This window comes from Aristolochia californica, unplaced genomic scaffold, assembly GCF_029961685.1.
Source record: "Aristolochia californica isolate CCGP_79_NKW_82.1479 unplaced genomic scaffold, dmAriCali1.0.hap1 SCAF_9, whole genome shotgun sequence".
Taxonomy (NCBI): domain Eukaryota; kingdom Viridiplantae; phylum Streptophyta; class Magnoliopsida; order Piperales; family Aristolochiaceae; genus Aristolochia; species Aristolochia californica.
In genome coordinates, this window is record NW_027182290.1 from 34270619 (window position 1) to 34286139 (window position 15521).

Consider the following 15521-nt stretch of genomic DNA (forward strand, 5'->3'; position numbering starts at 1 on the left):
AAAGAACAAAGCAACGAATACTAGGGACAAAGAAATTAAGAGAAAACGAGTGCAAAAGCCAAAAAGATCGAAAAAGGTTGGGTGTACAGTGTCTCTCTCGGCCGTCCCCCCATGCACAATTCCAAAACCAACTTTTCCCGCTTCGGGGACGAAAACAGAGACGCCGCTTGTAGAAAAAGCTAAAACGGATGTAAAAGGCACAAAACCAAGAACCAGCTTCCAAACGACGCTGGCCATGTATATGATTAGTATTCTGACGTTCTCGATGTCGATTACGATGTTGCTCCCTGTTCTCCACGACCCTTCTGCCCTTTCTCCTTCCTCAAAACTACGAGCATGCCACTGGTTTCCATTATTGATGCGTCCGCCAAGAAGATTGATCGGAATCCGGAAGGCTGACGGAATTAGGAGAGACTAGAAATGATGAGGGTGCCACCTTTCATTTTCATAAAAGCGACTAATGAACCGAAATGGTAAGTTGAATAGGATATATGCTAGGTGAGGATATACGTCTAAATTTTGTATTAACCGATACTTCCAATCCATGGTATAGGGTTGGTAAACAATTAGATTTGTACCAACCGATATAGCTCACTGATTTCTTGGGCCGCGAGGGTGGGAGTTGTAATAAATTCAAATGAAAAAGGGTATTATTATTTTTAATATACTTTTTATTAGTTTTATATCCAAGAAATTGATTGTCCAAATTTTATTTTATAAAAAATACACTAAGTGACAAAAGTATTTCTTTTAAATATCATTTAACAAATATTCATATAACTTAATCACCCTTATAAAATTTTAAAACCATCATTATTTTGAGTTAAAAAATTATTACTAAAATCTAATCATATCCAACAAATATTAATCTTATAAATACTTAAACTACTAGTATCTATTTTTAATTGAATAAAAATAAAAAATTAAAATTTATGATCTACGATTTTACCATACATCAAATAATTTTATATTTATTTTACACACTAGTAACATGATAATGTCTCGTTATCAATCAATGATAAATAATTATTATTAAAAATTGAAAGAAGTTTTTAGATATGTTAATTATATAATTAAATAATTTGACATTCAAATAAGGTCCACAAGTCGGCCCTTTTATAGGAGTTAGGGGCACTTATGCACATAAATGAGAGGGGTCCTGCCCTCTCTCCACCCCTCCAGGGCTCCTCTTTTTTATCATTTGAAGACTTTTCCTCTCTCGGATCTTTAACATAAAGTAAAATAACAATTTATTTTTTATATAAATATATTTAAATAATAAATTAGTAATTATTATTTTTATTAGTTACAGAAGTGAACTGGTATTACATGGCTGTATTCAAATTATCTCATCTAAATGGTCATATTTAAGGCGCACGTTAAACAAAATTTAAAACATTATTTTAGATATTTTATTTTTAGAAGTAAGAGGCAAGATCGACGCGCAGGTTTTAAGTTCTACTTATTAATAAAGGGAGTCCCATGTGTGTAATGTAGCATTTCGAGCAACATTGTTTCTAAATACCTCCGGGGAACTCTCGTGGCACAATGGTTATTTGTAGCCGAACGGCGGGGAACTTTTCTTTCACCTCTTCTCTAAGATAGCCAAGCTCCTGCGTTTGTCTGTCATCACGTGGAGGTGCTAGGTCGTCTCTCTCGCTCTCTCGCTCTCTCTCACTGCTTAGTATCTGCATAGACTCATATTCTACCCCAGCTGCAGGCCCTCTCGCTGTCTATAGGAGATCATCGAGAACCCGCTTCTTCTTTTCCAAAGTCTGATCTCCAATCGCCACCAGAACCGTATCGATTGCATCATGTTTGTCGGGGAAGGCTTATCTCCCGGTTAGGTAGTTAGATGCGATTCCTTCTCGGCGATGCAGTCGGCTGGGCACAGGCGCATCTTTCTGACTCTTCTTCTTCTCTCTCTGACCCTTTTGGTGCACATCTCCTTCTCTCGGAACAACACCGCCGTGGCAGCTCGGTTATTTTCGTCAAAGGAATGGGTGAAGGAGTTGACGAGGACGACGGTTACTTTCAATTCGAGTGGAAATAGAGATTTCGATGAGAGCAAACGGAGAGTTCCAAGCTGCCCCGATCCTCTCCACAACCGGTAATCTTTTCCGAACATTCGTTTCCCAAAATACCCACGTTTTTTTTTTGTCACTCAACAGGTATTTGATTGGCTCGTTTTGAGGAGGATGCTATTCTTGTTGTGAATCAGTGGGAAAACCGGGGGTATTTTGGTTTTGGGCCTTCTGTGGATGAGCGACTCCAACGGACGAGCATGTGTACAGATGAGGTTTTGTACTAGCTTGTCGGACTTTGTATTGCTAGAATCTTTGTAATCTGTAGCGGTTATTACGAGCAAACTGAGTATCAGAGGGAAGCGGGAGGGAAAAGAGGAGAAGAGGGGAAAAAGAAATGTAATTTTACTTAGATTCTAGTCTGTTTCGATACAAAGTCCTGTTCTCACCTATACAGCCAAAAAAAAAATTACTCGTCCATGTCGAGTTCGAACGAGAAAAATATTAGGTTTGATTCTACCAGTGAATACTTGAGCTTTCTTGGTTTTGCTTTCTTAATTGGTTCTCTTGTTCCACAGCACTCTGCTTTGATGGTATTTCGGTACGAGAGAGATACTTGATGTGACTTTGTTTCTGAACGCAGAGATCTGCTTTCAGATTTTTTTTTTAAATTCTTTTGCTGTATATGATGTATTCGGCTCTCTCAGGGAACTGTGAAGGTTTACGATCGATCGGGAGTTACATGTTACAACACATTGGTTTCACCAGCAAACTCAGGAAATGTTTTTTAGTAAAAAATGGGGGACGTAACAATCTTTAATGATTTGTCTTTCATCCTTCCATTATTAAGGGATGAGTGTTTTTAGTCTTTTTATTTCGGTGGTACCTTCTCAATAATTCTTCAGGATATTCGTTAGAGTCGCACTGAGAAATTAATATATATCCGAACTTCATGTCTGAAATCAACTGTTAATAACCAAGAAAACTACAGTTTTATTGTGTTCTGAATCTTCTGAAGCATGAATATCTGCGGCAAGTCGCTCCAGAACAAGCTCCTCCGTCTATTCTCCACTACCCTGAGAGCAGCTACTGCTAGTTAAATCGGTGGCGCAGATGATAAGAGAAGCTCCGGTAGCTCAGCCTACGACGACTACAACGTCCCCTCGTAATCTAGCTTGCTTATCGTCTACAGGTTTCCGTTGTCAGCTCCGCCGGAAAGGAAAAGATACGATGGTTGGCACGTTTTGGTTTTACTCTAGATTTAAAAAGGTTTAAACGATCAAATTGTCCAACCATTCGTGGGAACAAATAGTTTTCATTGTTTTCCTCGGAATCGGGTTCGAGCCCAAGAGACAGCCATACTTAGTCACGAGCAGCCTTGTTAAGAGTGATCATCCGCGTTTTGTGGGTTCAAAGTCGAAAATTGTCAGCTTCGGAGTTGTAGGCATCCAAAAGTCCAAACCCGCACTTGGTTTTGTCGACCAAATCTGGTAAGATGGTTGCACCCAAACCTTGGCTCTATGAATCGGCGAACCCCTTTGAGATTCTCGGCTTCCGAGACTGATCGAGAATCTGAACTTCAAGGGTAACCCGTTGTACGGCGCTGGCTGCGCAGCCGCGGTGTACGTTAACGTTCCCATGTTCTTCGCCGCTGAACATGGCGTATCTGATAATTACCTTAGGGAAGAGCTGTTTGGAAACAGCTTCGTTTCCGTTCCCCACACCTGGGCCGGATCGTCGGGGCTCTGGCACTTTACCTGGAAATCTTAACAGGATCTGTTCGTCCGTGTGGCCGGACTGCTTAAGCGAGGCTTTGACCAAACAGTGGACAAACGCAAGCACAAGCACAGCGTGGCATTGGCTCGTAAATTTTGGACAAAAGCGGGGGTGTCTCGTTCCCATTTGCGAGTTACGAGTCTCGTTTTCTGGTAACTGAGTTTGGAGTTTGAGAGATGAAAAGGGTAGCAGATACCAAAGTCGGAAGGTGCCACGTCGGATGCGGCTGAAAAGGTTAAAACGAAGATTTGTCGTTTTGTGGCTTGGACGGGGAATCAATTTGACCTCCATTCTCACTTCTTCCCTTATTTTTCACTCTCTCACGCTGCTCGAAACCTCCTCTTCTTCCTCGTGTGAACCATCATCATCTATTTGCTACCGTTAATGAATTTCTCCACTAGTTATATATTCATCATTATTTACTCATCATAACGACGCATTGTAAGCAGAGAATCAGCAAACACGCAGAGAATCGATCACCCAGGGGGAGGATCCCAACGATTGCTTACTGATCAAGACTCTGACTCGATCTCTTACTTCGCTCTTTAGGATAAAACTGCTTTCGGTGGCGAGATTCCCAGTTTTTGACTGCGTTACAACTTACAAGGTGTCCGCTAAGCATTGACCCCATGTTAAGATTTGCCTTGATATGATTTAAGTAATCCTTTCAGTCTCACTCGGCTCGATCGTACTTACATATTTTAATCTCCCAGCAAAAACTGGGTATAAGGGTTTAAGCCAGTACGGGGAAGAATAATTGATATATCCTAATGTGACAAGCTGGATGCATCGGAGAAGAAGACAAGAGAAAAAAAAAAAACAGCAAAAAAGCCAAGATCCGTCAGTAAAAAAGAGTAGCAATGCCCTTAAATGAACTATACCCAATCATTGATTCCATGTCAGTAGAAACAGGTTAATTTTTACTCCAGTGAATTAACTAGATAACCCCATATACATTATTTATAAAATTATATGAGCCTGCGGTTTAAGTTTATGCTTACCTACCCTGCTAAATCTTACAAGGCATATCAAAGAGATCCTAGACCAAGTACTTGACGACTTACGTCCCTGGAGCACAAGTGCTGAAACCAGGAAAGGAATCGGAACGCTTTCAAGTTTTTACTGGATCTCTTCTCAACGCGCTCCTTTGGGTGGTCGATTGAGTAGTCTCAAGCATGGTAGCACCAAGGATATCACCGCGACAGAGAAGTCAAGCGTCGAGCGGACACGGTTGGGCCTGGCACTGACCGCCGTCCACCCAATTTAGGTGGTGAGCAGCGGGTGGTGATGATCAGGTTCCAGTCAGTAAAGAGGTTGCCCGATAAATCTAATCAACCCGATGGACGTAAAGATCATGTCGCTCCACCAAAAGGAGTCTGACGTCTAGTGAATTACATTATCAACGAGGGGGGAAGCGTGCTTCTGGCTTTTGCCTCGCGGATCTTTCTCTTGTGGACTTATTTACATATAAACGGTGTGCAACTTTAATTTTGCGTGGAAGAGTTGTTCGAGCCAAAATCAGAAAGACTGGTCCTCACAAGGAGTAGGCAAAATTCAAAACAGTGAGAGGAAAGGGAAAATGAAAAAGACACTTTACAGATTCTCTTTCTTTCGTGCGTTTTGGAAACTGAAAGCCTGGAAGGCTGGAACCCGGACCCTACGCCATCGCATAATAAGGCCATGGGCCATAGTTATTATGTCATATTTCTATATATATTCTAATATTTCATAATGGTAATTTCTCCTCCCTTCCTTAAACCTAAAGGAGAGGGAATTATTGGGCGAGTCCTTCTGGAATGTATATGCAACGTGGTCCCTTCCCACATAAGTGGGTCGACACTGTATTTATGCACATGAAAGAATCATTCATTTTCATTGCAAACGGGTTGTTCGTTACAGCTAGTAATGTTAGAAGTAATTTACGGCATATGTATTCATATCGTAACGTAGGTAAACAAAGTGATATATACTAACCGCAGTTTGTGCTAGTCCAGCAATGTGTACATCGTTAGAACCATCCACGTCGCACAAGTGGAAAAGAAGGCTCACCGTTGATATAGGACATAGCCCATGGCTGAGGTCTTTATGGCCCAAAACTAAATTCTTCGGTTTTCCGGAACGCAATCGCATACAGTGAAATTGAACAACCAACAACTATTTTAGTATCAGATACAGAGATTAATTGGAGCTATTATTGAAATAATGCTGAAAAATGTGTCGATGAAAGGTTCAGCGAGTCATACACATTCTTGGGTCTTATTAGAATCTGATCATGAAATTCGAAGGAATTGATCCCTATGGCCTTATTTATTTGGAATCTTATTGCGTCACCCGGATTCAATGTAGAAGATCTGTTACGCATCAATCATATCAAGCATTCTAATTAGATGGATTCGGAACTAAACTTACGCGGCGGTTCGTCTTTTATCTATAATAAAAAAAATTGGAATCGTTTGATAAGCACAAGTAACCAGCAAATTTGAAGTAACACCCCACTCAAAAACGATAGCTAGGATGGGAACAGGATAAAAGCGATGGGGATGTGAAGTGCCGTAACGGAGAAGGTTTGTCGGAGAATTATTGGGTAGCAAAAGAAGCAAAAGCACAGAGGATTCCTTCAGTTTCGCAATTAAGAATTCAGATAAGTCAGAGCTAATTTGTGGAAGGAGTGATTACACGGTTCAAAGCTGTTCAAATAATGCCGCTAGTTCATGAACCGTCGCAGTTTCAAAAAATAGATCTGCCGATGTTCATGTCTTGAGATTAATTGGTAACTAATTGGTTGGTCCTTTCAGTTCAGCAGAGAGAGCTCTTTTACTGTGAGGCGAGGCCATTGATTGTATGCGAATTATCTGAGTTCTGCAGCTCTATTGCTCTATTAATATTAAAGATTGATTACCATAGCAGCTCCAATCTCGTTCATGAGAACCATTTCAAACAGTGAAATGAAAATCTTATTTTAGTTTTGAAGATAAGGATTGACATTTAAAGAGAGGGTGAAGTCCAAGCTGGGCATTTCCTCTTCCTATTTAGAGGTTGTGGCAGGATCAGGGACGACCACGGCGTCTGGGATCGGAATCTCTTCCTTGAATCGTTGACTGGAAGGAGAGGAAACCTATCTCTCTTCCAAATGTAAAAGACTAGTCTCAATCGCTTCACCTCTTTGAAGTCTCCTGAGTCGTCTCTCCAGCGATGTTTGGCAGATCGAACGTTTCTAATCAACGCATAGAACTCCTCCATTTTTCCTTCCTCTGTTCGTCCATCTTCCGCATCCTCAGGCGGGACAGGAGAAACTGCAGTTGAACACTTCCTCCAGCCATCTTCTTCCATTAAGACGACCGATCGGTTGGCTGTCTCTTTCTGATCTCCTTCAGCTGGGAGGAGTTGGCGTTGCTCCCGGCCCCCGGGACAGTGACAAATTAAGCTGTCAATCAGTGTCACTGAATTAAGATGAAGTTTTCTCATGTGGTCTGTTCTTTCTAAAAGGGATTACGAAGTTTGTCGCCGGGGTACAGTTTCCGTTTTGGTTTTTCTAACCAGAACACGGTGGAGTAGGGCGAGTTAATTTTCCTTTTCTAGACTTGAATACTCCCTCTAAAATTAGACTTTAAATTTGTAGAAATCCGAATTTCCCATTCTTCAATTTGTAGTGGATTTAAATGCAGAACAATGGAGTAGAGAAGTTAGGGATATGTGAAATGATATTGGGATTTGGTGGCCTTTTGACTTAGATAAAATTATCAATAAATTTTTTAACTCAATTTAAATGCCATGACAAAAGAGGGTGCAACTTCCATCATCTTATAATTCTTTTTATAATACAACTCACCAGTAAAATGTAACTACTGCTGTGTCTTTGACTCTGTTTATACCTTTGCGTGTGAATACATGAAGAAGGTATTAACAATCATAATTCACAGACAAACACAAAAATGTGGGAATATTGGGTCGTCTTTTTCTTTTTCTTTTTACTGTTTTTTTTGGTCCCAAATACTATATTTGAAGGGGAAAAGAAAAGAACGAGTATAAACATGGCTGAAAAAGCAACCACACAAGGCTTTTCAATAGTAATTAACGCTCGTTTGGATTCATTCTACAATTGCACGGCTTTTTAACTTAGATAAAATCTATATAGTTTAAATGCTTCAGGAAAGGGTTTACTGAAAGAGAAAAGAAAAAACCAATTTATTTATTAAACTGCCACTCGAAAAACCAACAAACCTACTCAGTACTGATTACCATTGTCGCGGTCACGCGGTAATGGGCCTCATATCATTATGTTGTAGGAACGGAGAAAACTTTGCAGACGTTATGATTAAAACGGGTTAAAGTTGAACCCGTCTCTTGAAGAAGACGCATGAATCTTGAATCAACTGATACCTATGATGTTAGAGGGTGCGTTTAAGAAATTTGCTTAATATAGATTTTTTTTTTTTTTTTTCGGAAATATGGTTATGTTTTCTTCGTAATGACTATATACCCTGATGCGGATTGAGGTACCAGCATCGCCAATCCTTCCTTTCCAAGGTATCAGCACGAGTTAACAGCATCGCCATGCATGCAGGAGGGCTTCCCTCAGTTCGACAAGATATAATAGCAGGTCTATCGTTCCTCTTCTTTAGTTTTACAGAGAGAACTAAAAAAGTAAAAAGGAAGAGAATAGGAAGGAAGGAAAATAAAATCGGTGATAGGCTAATTTCAAATTTGGATTAGAGGGAGAGATTAAGGTCCAAAGTCTGATCTTTTTCTTTCTTCTGGCTCTTCTTCGGGGGACCCCAAAAACTCACGGGGTTTTTGAAGTCGATCTCCTGCGCGAAGTCCTCCAATTCAAAGGAAGGCGCCCAAGGGGCTTTCCTTTCATTCACTTTCTTCTTTTTGGATTCGCTGGACTCGGCTCTCAGACGATCTTTGGTAGCTTTGATACGCCTCAGCAGCGCGTAGAACTGCTCCATCTTCTCCTCTTCGTCTGCTTCGTCTTCGTGCGGCGCATGCCTCTTTGAGCTCTCCGTCTCCATGACGTCGAAGATTCGCAAAAAATGCGAAATACGCGAATGCGACTTTGCAGCAAGTTCGGATTCGGGGATGGTTTGGACGCGAAAGTTCAGCTGCACAAGTCTGCCTTTTATACTGAACTAGGCCGAGTAGTATTATAGCACGAAACTACCGTGTGATGATGTCACATAGGTGATGTCATCGTTGCATTGGATACCCTTCAAGCTGTCAGCGGTTGGACAATGGATCATTTGGAAACAGCGCGACGCGCCCGTGATTCGGTCAAGTGCGAGCAATCCCGGTTTGGTGTTCCAAATGGACTACCGCTTTGTGTGTTCAACAAATTACGAAGTCCAACGGTGACAGATGCGGAGGGTTGTTGTATCATTTTGACTGAGCTACGACGGTTTTGGTGTATGATTTGGACTGATCCAAGGAAGGTTTGGTGGAAAACGCGAGAGGCCGCGCAGATCGTGGCCACGGCGGCCCCGCCTATTCTCATATTCCGGAGGTTATTTTAGTAATTGGACATATGAGAAATCGGCATTCAATGCCGTCAAATAAGTGACGTAAAGGCCTGTCGCCTGTCCTGACATGTGCTGCTGAGCTCATACAAGAGCACATCAGTTGCGTTGGCGTGACGCCTTTTCCTCCTGTCGCACACACTAGTACCGTCCACAAGAAAATGTGATACACGACGTCGGCCTAAGTAGATTTTTTTTTTTTTTTTTCGGCTCAAACTAGTCTCTGTTTCTTAATTTCTTTCTCAGGTAGGTTAATTGCTTCCGTAGCCTATGGCTACAAGTACTTCGTGTGTACCCTCAGTTTCAAATTTCTTTGTCATATTAAAAAGAAATAAATCCTCAACCACATTCAGTCATTTGAATATAGACTGGAATATCCTCTACGAATAAAATGATGATTCTTAACTAGTGTTATTCAAATTAGAAGGTTCAATATAGAATTTATCAAAAATATATTTTACTTAAATTTAAAAAAGCTTCTTCGCTATGTAAACTTGTAGTTCTCTCAAATAAGAATAGGCAAAAGTGTGGTCGTGTTCGATATGCGCGTTTCTCTGAAGCTATCGTCTTTTCAACACGTAAATTCCAATCCTTTTAGGAATTTCAAATTGATCCAGTCCGGTCTACCTGTATCTGATTTAGACGCTGGATTTTAAACAGGCTCTTATATTCCATGAGTACGCCCGAATCACCCTGAATTTAGACTTGGACTCGGGTGACCTACCCTTTAAATCCCCATTCCTAAGTCTTGTAAACCCTTGTTCAAACAGACTTAAAAGAGATTTAATTACAAATTCCGTTTATTGTCCAGTCAACCATATTAACCTTCAGGCCCTGTGCCGTGCATTAAGAACGTTCACGCTAAAGCATTCAGAAAGAACATATCATTCAAGAATTTGCCTGCATCTTTGAGAAAATTTCATTTGGCAGATGAATTTAATATGTTTCATTACAGCGATATTCTTCCAAGACACTCATGTCAACTCACTTAGTAAGGCCTGAACAAAATTCCTCCCGTTTTGCCTAATACGGACTGCTGGCAGCGCAAGTTCTGAGACTAATTCCGGGCAAATGGCACAGATGTGGCAATAAGAACCCGAGCATTCTGTTTCCAATATACAGCAAATGAATTCATCATGAATCACCTTTAGCAAAAGTCTCAAGCTGAACCTTCAAATTCCAATTTTAAAGAAACCATAGGGCATAGTGTTGTTACCTATAAACAGCAAATGAATTCACCCGGATTCACATTTAGCAAAAGTCTCAAGCCGAACCATCTGGACAATTCGATAGCGTTGGTTAAGAGGAGAAGTGAAACAAATCCATATTGCCACCCTGATCCAATAAACGAAACTACTGTTGTTGCCACTGAGCAGACGTCACCGGCCGTGGCTTTTCATGTCCTTATCTGTGGTTGCGAGCTGGGGAACGTGCCCGTGGCCGCCGCGCGTCAGGGATAAAGAATCGTTACCTACAGTAATGGCCCTGGTGGATCGTGGAGGTAGGAGGATGGGTCGTCCGTTGCTTCTTAATATAGGACGTCTATTTAGTCATGAGCCAAGTGGCAGTCTGGCAGAGCTGCGGTGGAGTGCATTTAATACAAGTAGTGCTGCCTAAACAGACTGTCACTAAAAGATAGAGAGATAATGCTGCCCTTCAAATATTATATGTCACCAGTGTACTTTATACTTTATACCTTCCCTTGTCCGGGCTAATATGTTTGTGCACTTCCGCAAAAATGGACCGCTGTGGGAACTTTAGCGATTGAATTAGTGTGACCAACCGCTGCTTTAGAAAAAGAGCTGCTACTACAAGGAGCCAATCAGGAGAAAGCTATGGGAATATCATATACTTCGCATCTTACTTGTACCGTGTGAGGGATGAATAAAATCTAATTTGAAGTCCACTTTGGCACAAGCTCCTTTAGGCATTTACTCTGGAAATTGCTTTCGGTCTTCCATGATTGTTTCAATTAGTATTCTTGAGCTCTTCAGATGACTTAATTTCCCAATCTTGGACTCCTTGCTTCATTCCTTTTACTTAGATTACATAAATTAATCCTATAATTAAGAAATCTAAAAATAAGAAAATGCTCTTTATTAGAATAACGTATAATTTATGTGACTATGGGTCTCTTATCGATTGAATAGCATTTCCAATTCGGTCCAGTACGAGAAATGGTCAACACGGTGCATGTGATGCAGACTTGAAGATAAATATGTACCCGGTATGCACGTGATTCAGTCATACGGCATACTCGTTTCACATGGTGTGTTCGATGTTTGTTTAATCCGTCTGATTCGATGGTTTAGGAAGCATAAAACCTCAGGATATAAATATGGAGAGATCCATACGAGGGATGAACAACCTCTAAACTCGTCCGGCCAAGGCGACCCTCTCACGAGTCCAGACAGTCGTCTTTCCTTCTTCCCAGTTCCTTACTCATGACTCATTACTGGCGCTATCGGTGTTAACGAGTTTGGTGAAGTGCATCTTCTTTTGATTAGGTAATACTTGGAAACTAAGGTAGTGATCTTCTTTTTGCGGTTGTCGCCTCCTTATCTTGTACGTGACGTCGGTGCTTTTGGTATGTAGCACCTGTCAACAACTACAAGAACCTAAAAACTGAAGTACGTCCAAAGAAGCAAAACCAGTGGCTAATGGCTCAATACGCAACCTCTTGTGTCATGTCACAGGGAAACTTCGGCTGCGTGTGAGACGTCGTCATGAGTCATGTCGTCTGTGCACCAGGGACGGAGAGTCACAATACTTGCGAGTTATGACCAATTCATGAAATGAACGGGCCATATTTTCCAACAAGAAAGAAACAGAAAAAATAATAACACTGCCTTTTGTTTGGACTTGTGAGTGGAGCCTTGGCAAAACCATCACCTCCTTCGAAGTAACATCCACTAGTTTGCAACGTAAGTTACGCTGGAAGTAACTATGGAGTCCATGAAAAGAAAGGGTTTGGTGAAATTTGTGAACGGAACAGTGAGCCGGTGCAAATACGAGAGGCTTTGGTCATTGAGAAGCAAAAGTCTGGGCGGCCTTGCAAAGAATGGAATCGATCCACAGATTACACGTGGAGGCCAATAGCAGAAGACGAATTCAATAATTCCGCGCAATTCCTCTGGTTTCGCCTGTTGAGAAAGTAGATGCCAAGTTGGTGAACAAGTGAGACTTTTTTGAAGTTTCGTTCTTGATCCTCCTTTCCACGGACCATGTTGACAAAAGCTACAGGCCACATGAAATGCATTTCAATGTTTGTTCGTCTTTGATTGGTTCAAGCGCTTTTCAGAGCAAACCGAAAGATACTTTTGTGAGAAACTATGCTCCGCTCCACTAAAGATGACACAGACCTCCGCGCTTTTGATCGTCTTAAATTAAGCTAATTTTAAACGCATTGATTAGTGACACTGGTGAGTGTGTCATTTTTAGATATATTATAAGTAATAAGTTTAATCTGAAGGTCTTAAAATATTTGAAAGAAGAAAAGAATATATTTTTTTAAAAGGTGCAAACAATTTCCTAAACTTGTACCTTTGGCACATGTGACGTGTACTTCCAAAACATCTCAATAATATCAAGGAAAGTGCCCCCTGGAAAATTGCTCTGAAGCATCGTTCCCAACAGTAAAGAATAAAAAAAGAGCTCAAATTTTAATAATCATATTAGTGTAAAAATAAAATGGCTTCTGATCCTCCATTTGAATTAATCGCAATTAAAACGTAAAAAAGTAGAAAACGGTCAAGCGCTGACAGCGGGAAGATCAGATGCAACGGAAGAATCGCTTCAAGCATCTTTACTTACTGTTTTTGGCTTTTTTGTGGGGTCGGTGATGAATGGCTCCCGTCAATTGATGCCATGGGTTTTTTATTTTTTTCTTTGAACGCAATCGATTATTCGTTTTGAAATTATTAGTTCCGTATTTTTCTTTTTCTCGGATATCTCGCTTAAAACGTATTATGATTGAACGAACCCACGGCAACGTATCTCTCACTAGACGAGGCAACATTGACTAGAGATATCACGTGTCAGTTCCTTCCCGTTCGTAAGTCTCCATCAAGGGTTATTCCTGAAAATTCTCTCCTATTCTCTTTCAAACTACCAATTTTAACATTGTATATAAATGCAAAAAAGAGGTAAAATCTAGATGAAAATTCGGCTGAATTTTACAAAAAAAAGTACGAGATTCCCACTTACATTTAAATATTAAGAAAATACCTATTATTTATGGAATAGGCTGCCACTGGCAGCCCTCAGATTTGAGAATACCGTGCAGGTCCGTGACTGTTACACGCGACGCCCTCGCCTGTCTTCCTTCTTTTGACTTTATCGGCCAAATAAACTCGCACGTTAGTCACCGTTTTCCATTATTTATATGGACCAGACGGGTCTCCCATGCTTTGTCGAGTACACACGAACCGACGTCGAAGTAGTCGCGGGCCCGAGAACGAATGACGTCATTGTCCTTGCGTCATAACCCGGAATCAGAAGACGAGTGTGACGGGCGGCCTGCTTGCGTAACCCACCTCTAACCCCTAGACCCCAAATATAGGTCGAGTTTTAACGCCAAAGAAAGATGAGAGGAGAGCGAAGAGAGCATCGCTGAGCATCGCTGATGGATTAAGAATTGGAAGGCAGGGATTTATCATTTATGAGGGTGTAGAGGCAGAGGTGGTTGAAATTTCCCTTTGGCGCTCCCAAATTGCATGAAATGGAGACGGAGAGTCGGAAACGGCCTGCGAACGGCGAGGAGGACGGGCGGAAAGCGAGGGTCCGCAGCGACGGAGGCGGGACGGCCACGGACGCCGAGGTCGAAGAGTTCTTCGCGATTCTCCGGCGAATACACGCGGCCGCCAGGTATTTTGGAAAAGCCAAGACGGCCCATGCAGAGGAGAGTAACAAGGGAGTTACGGATGCCAAGTGGAGGCCCACGTTCAAGTGGGAGGATTTTGAGGGCGGTGTGGGTTTAAGATCCGAGGAAGGCAGCGCCGTTTCTGATGCAGCCGGAAAAGCTGACGGTGCGGAGAGGGAAGGAGAGAAAATAACAGAGAAGACTCGGCCCTTGGTCGACTTGAACACGGAACCCGAACCGGAGATTCAACTGAGTTTTTGACAGCGATTCGTCTGTGTTCGCCCCTTGGCAGTCGAAGCGCTTTCACTCATTAACCGCCCTGTGTTTTTTTTTGCTTTCTTTCTTCTGATCGTGGTTCGGCCTATTGACTCTATATAAGGTGTATAACCCTTTTTGTTCATAAAGGGGAAAATGTAAGCAGTCGAATGGTTTGGTATGCAAAGCGTTGATACTAACGATCTTTCTTGAATCGATTCACTCTAATTAATTTGCAATCCGTCCAACCAACCAAACTTGTATTTCTTCTTAGATGTTCCCTTTTTCTTCTATATTTCAACCAATCAAACCTGAAAGCTCCTTGGGATCAGGTGCCGCACAGATCTGCGTCTGGTTGTGACTGAACTCTGAGCCGCTAAACTGCCCGTGTTATATTTTTGTACTATGGAAATTGCAGCGGATGCGGAAGAAATGGGTGGTGACTGGTGAGGCCCCAATTGGTGCACACTGGGACGGCCATTCTCCGTTATTTACCAAGGAGCCCTTTTTACAAAATGCTAAAATTTTGTTGCTACGAAGCATGATTACCTCGCTTTTTCCTGATATCTTCCGGCTATTTTCCAGGGAGAAGTTCTCAGCAAGGGAGATTGGAAACTAATCTCCTGTAAACCATCTGGCCTCTCTCTCTCCTTTCTTTTCTTCCTTCTCCTTTCTTTTATTCTTGTTCTCCTTTTCTCCTCTTGCTTCTTTCGCATCCCCTCTCAACAGGGAGAGACACCAGGTCGCCGGCGGCTTCACCGTCATCGCCGAAGCAAATAATAAGGCGGAGGTTGGCACCAGCTTGGTGTAACCGGTATGGGTCCCATTTTTTCTCCGACAACTGCTGACAGTACGACGACAATGGATGGGACATGATGGCAGCGGAAAGGCCGTACAGCAGCGAGTGAAGGGAGGTATGGCGGCGGCCCGTGTGGAAGGAAAAACGGGGAGGGGGAAGAAACCCCGAGTACTTTGTATTTTGAACAATAATCAGATAAAAAGATTAACAATATATGTATATTATAAAATATATGTCTTATTTTTAGCTTACATATTCTAAAAATATGTATTAAATAGAATTTTATATTA

General features: G+C 41.7%; 2 protein-coding genes across 2 annotated transcripts; one reads left to right on the forward strand and one right to left on the reverse strand.

Annotated features, from left to right (window-relative positions):
• Nucleotides 1–8509: 8509 nt before the first annotated feature.
• Nucleotides 8510–8815, reverse strand: LOC137940845 (protein NIM1-INTERACTING 1-like). Its single transcript, XM_068785967.1, has one exon. The coding sequence runs from the start codon at nt 8813–8815 to the stop codon at nt 8510–8512; it is 306 nt and encodes a 101-aa protein (XP_068642068.1).
• A 5221-nt stretch (nt 8816–14036) lies between these two features.
• Nucleotides 14037–14438, forward strand: LOC137940846 (protein NIM1-INTERACTING 2-like). Its single transcript, XM_068785968.1, has one exon. It carries the CDS (start codon nt 14037–14039, stop codon nt 14436–14438), a length of 402 nt encoding a protein of 133 aa, XP_068642069.1.
• Nucleotides 14439–15521: the final 1083 nt, after the last annotated feature.

Coding starts and splice junctions, on each gene's coding strand:
- LOC137940845 (XM_068785967.1), bottom strand. CDS start 8,815: ATGGAGACGGAGAGCTCAAAGAGGCATGCGCCGCACGAAGACGAAGCA.
- LOC137940846 (XM_068785968.1), top strand. CDS start 14,037: ATGGAGACGGAGAGTCGGAAACGGCCTGCGAACGGCGAGGAGGACGGG.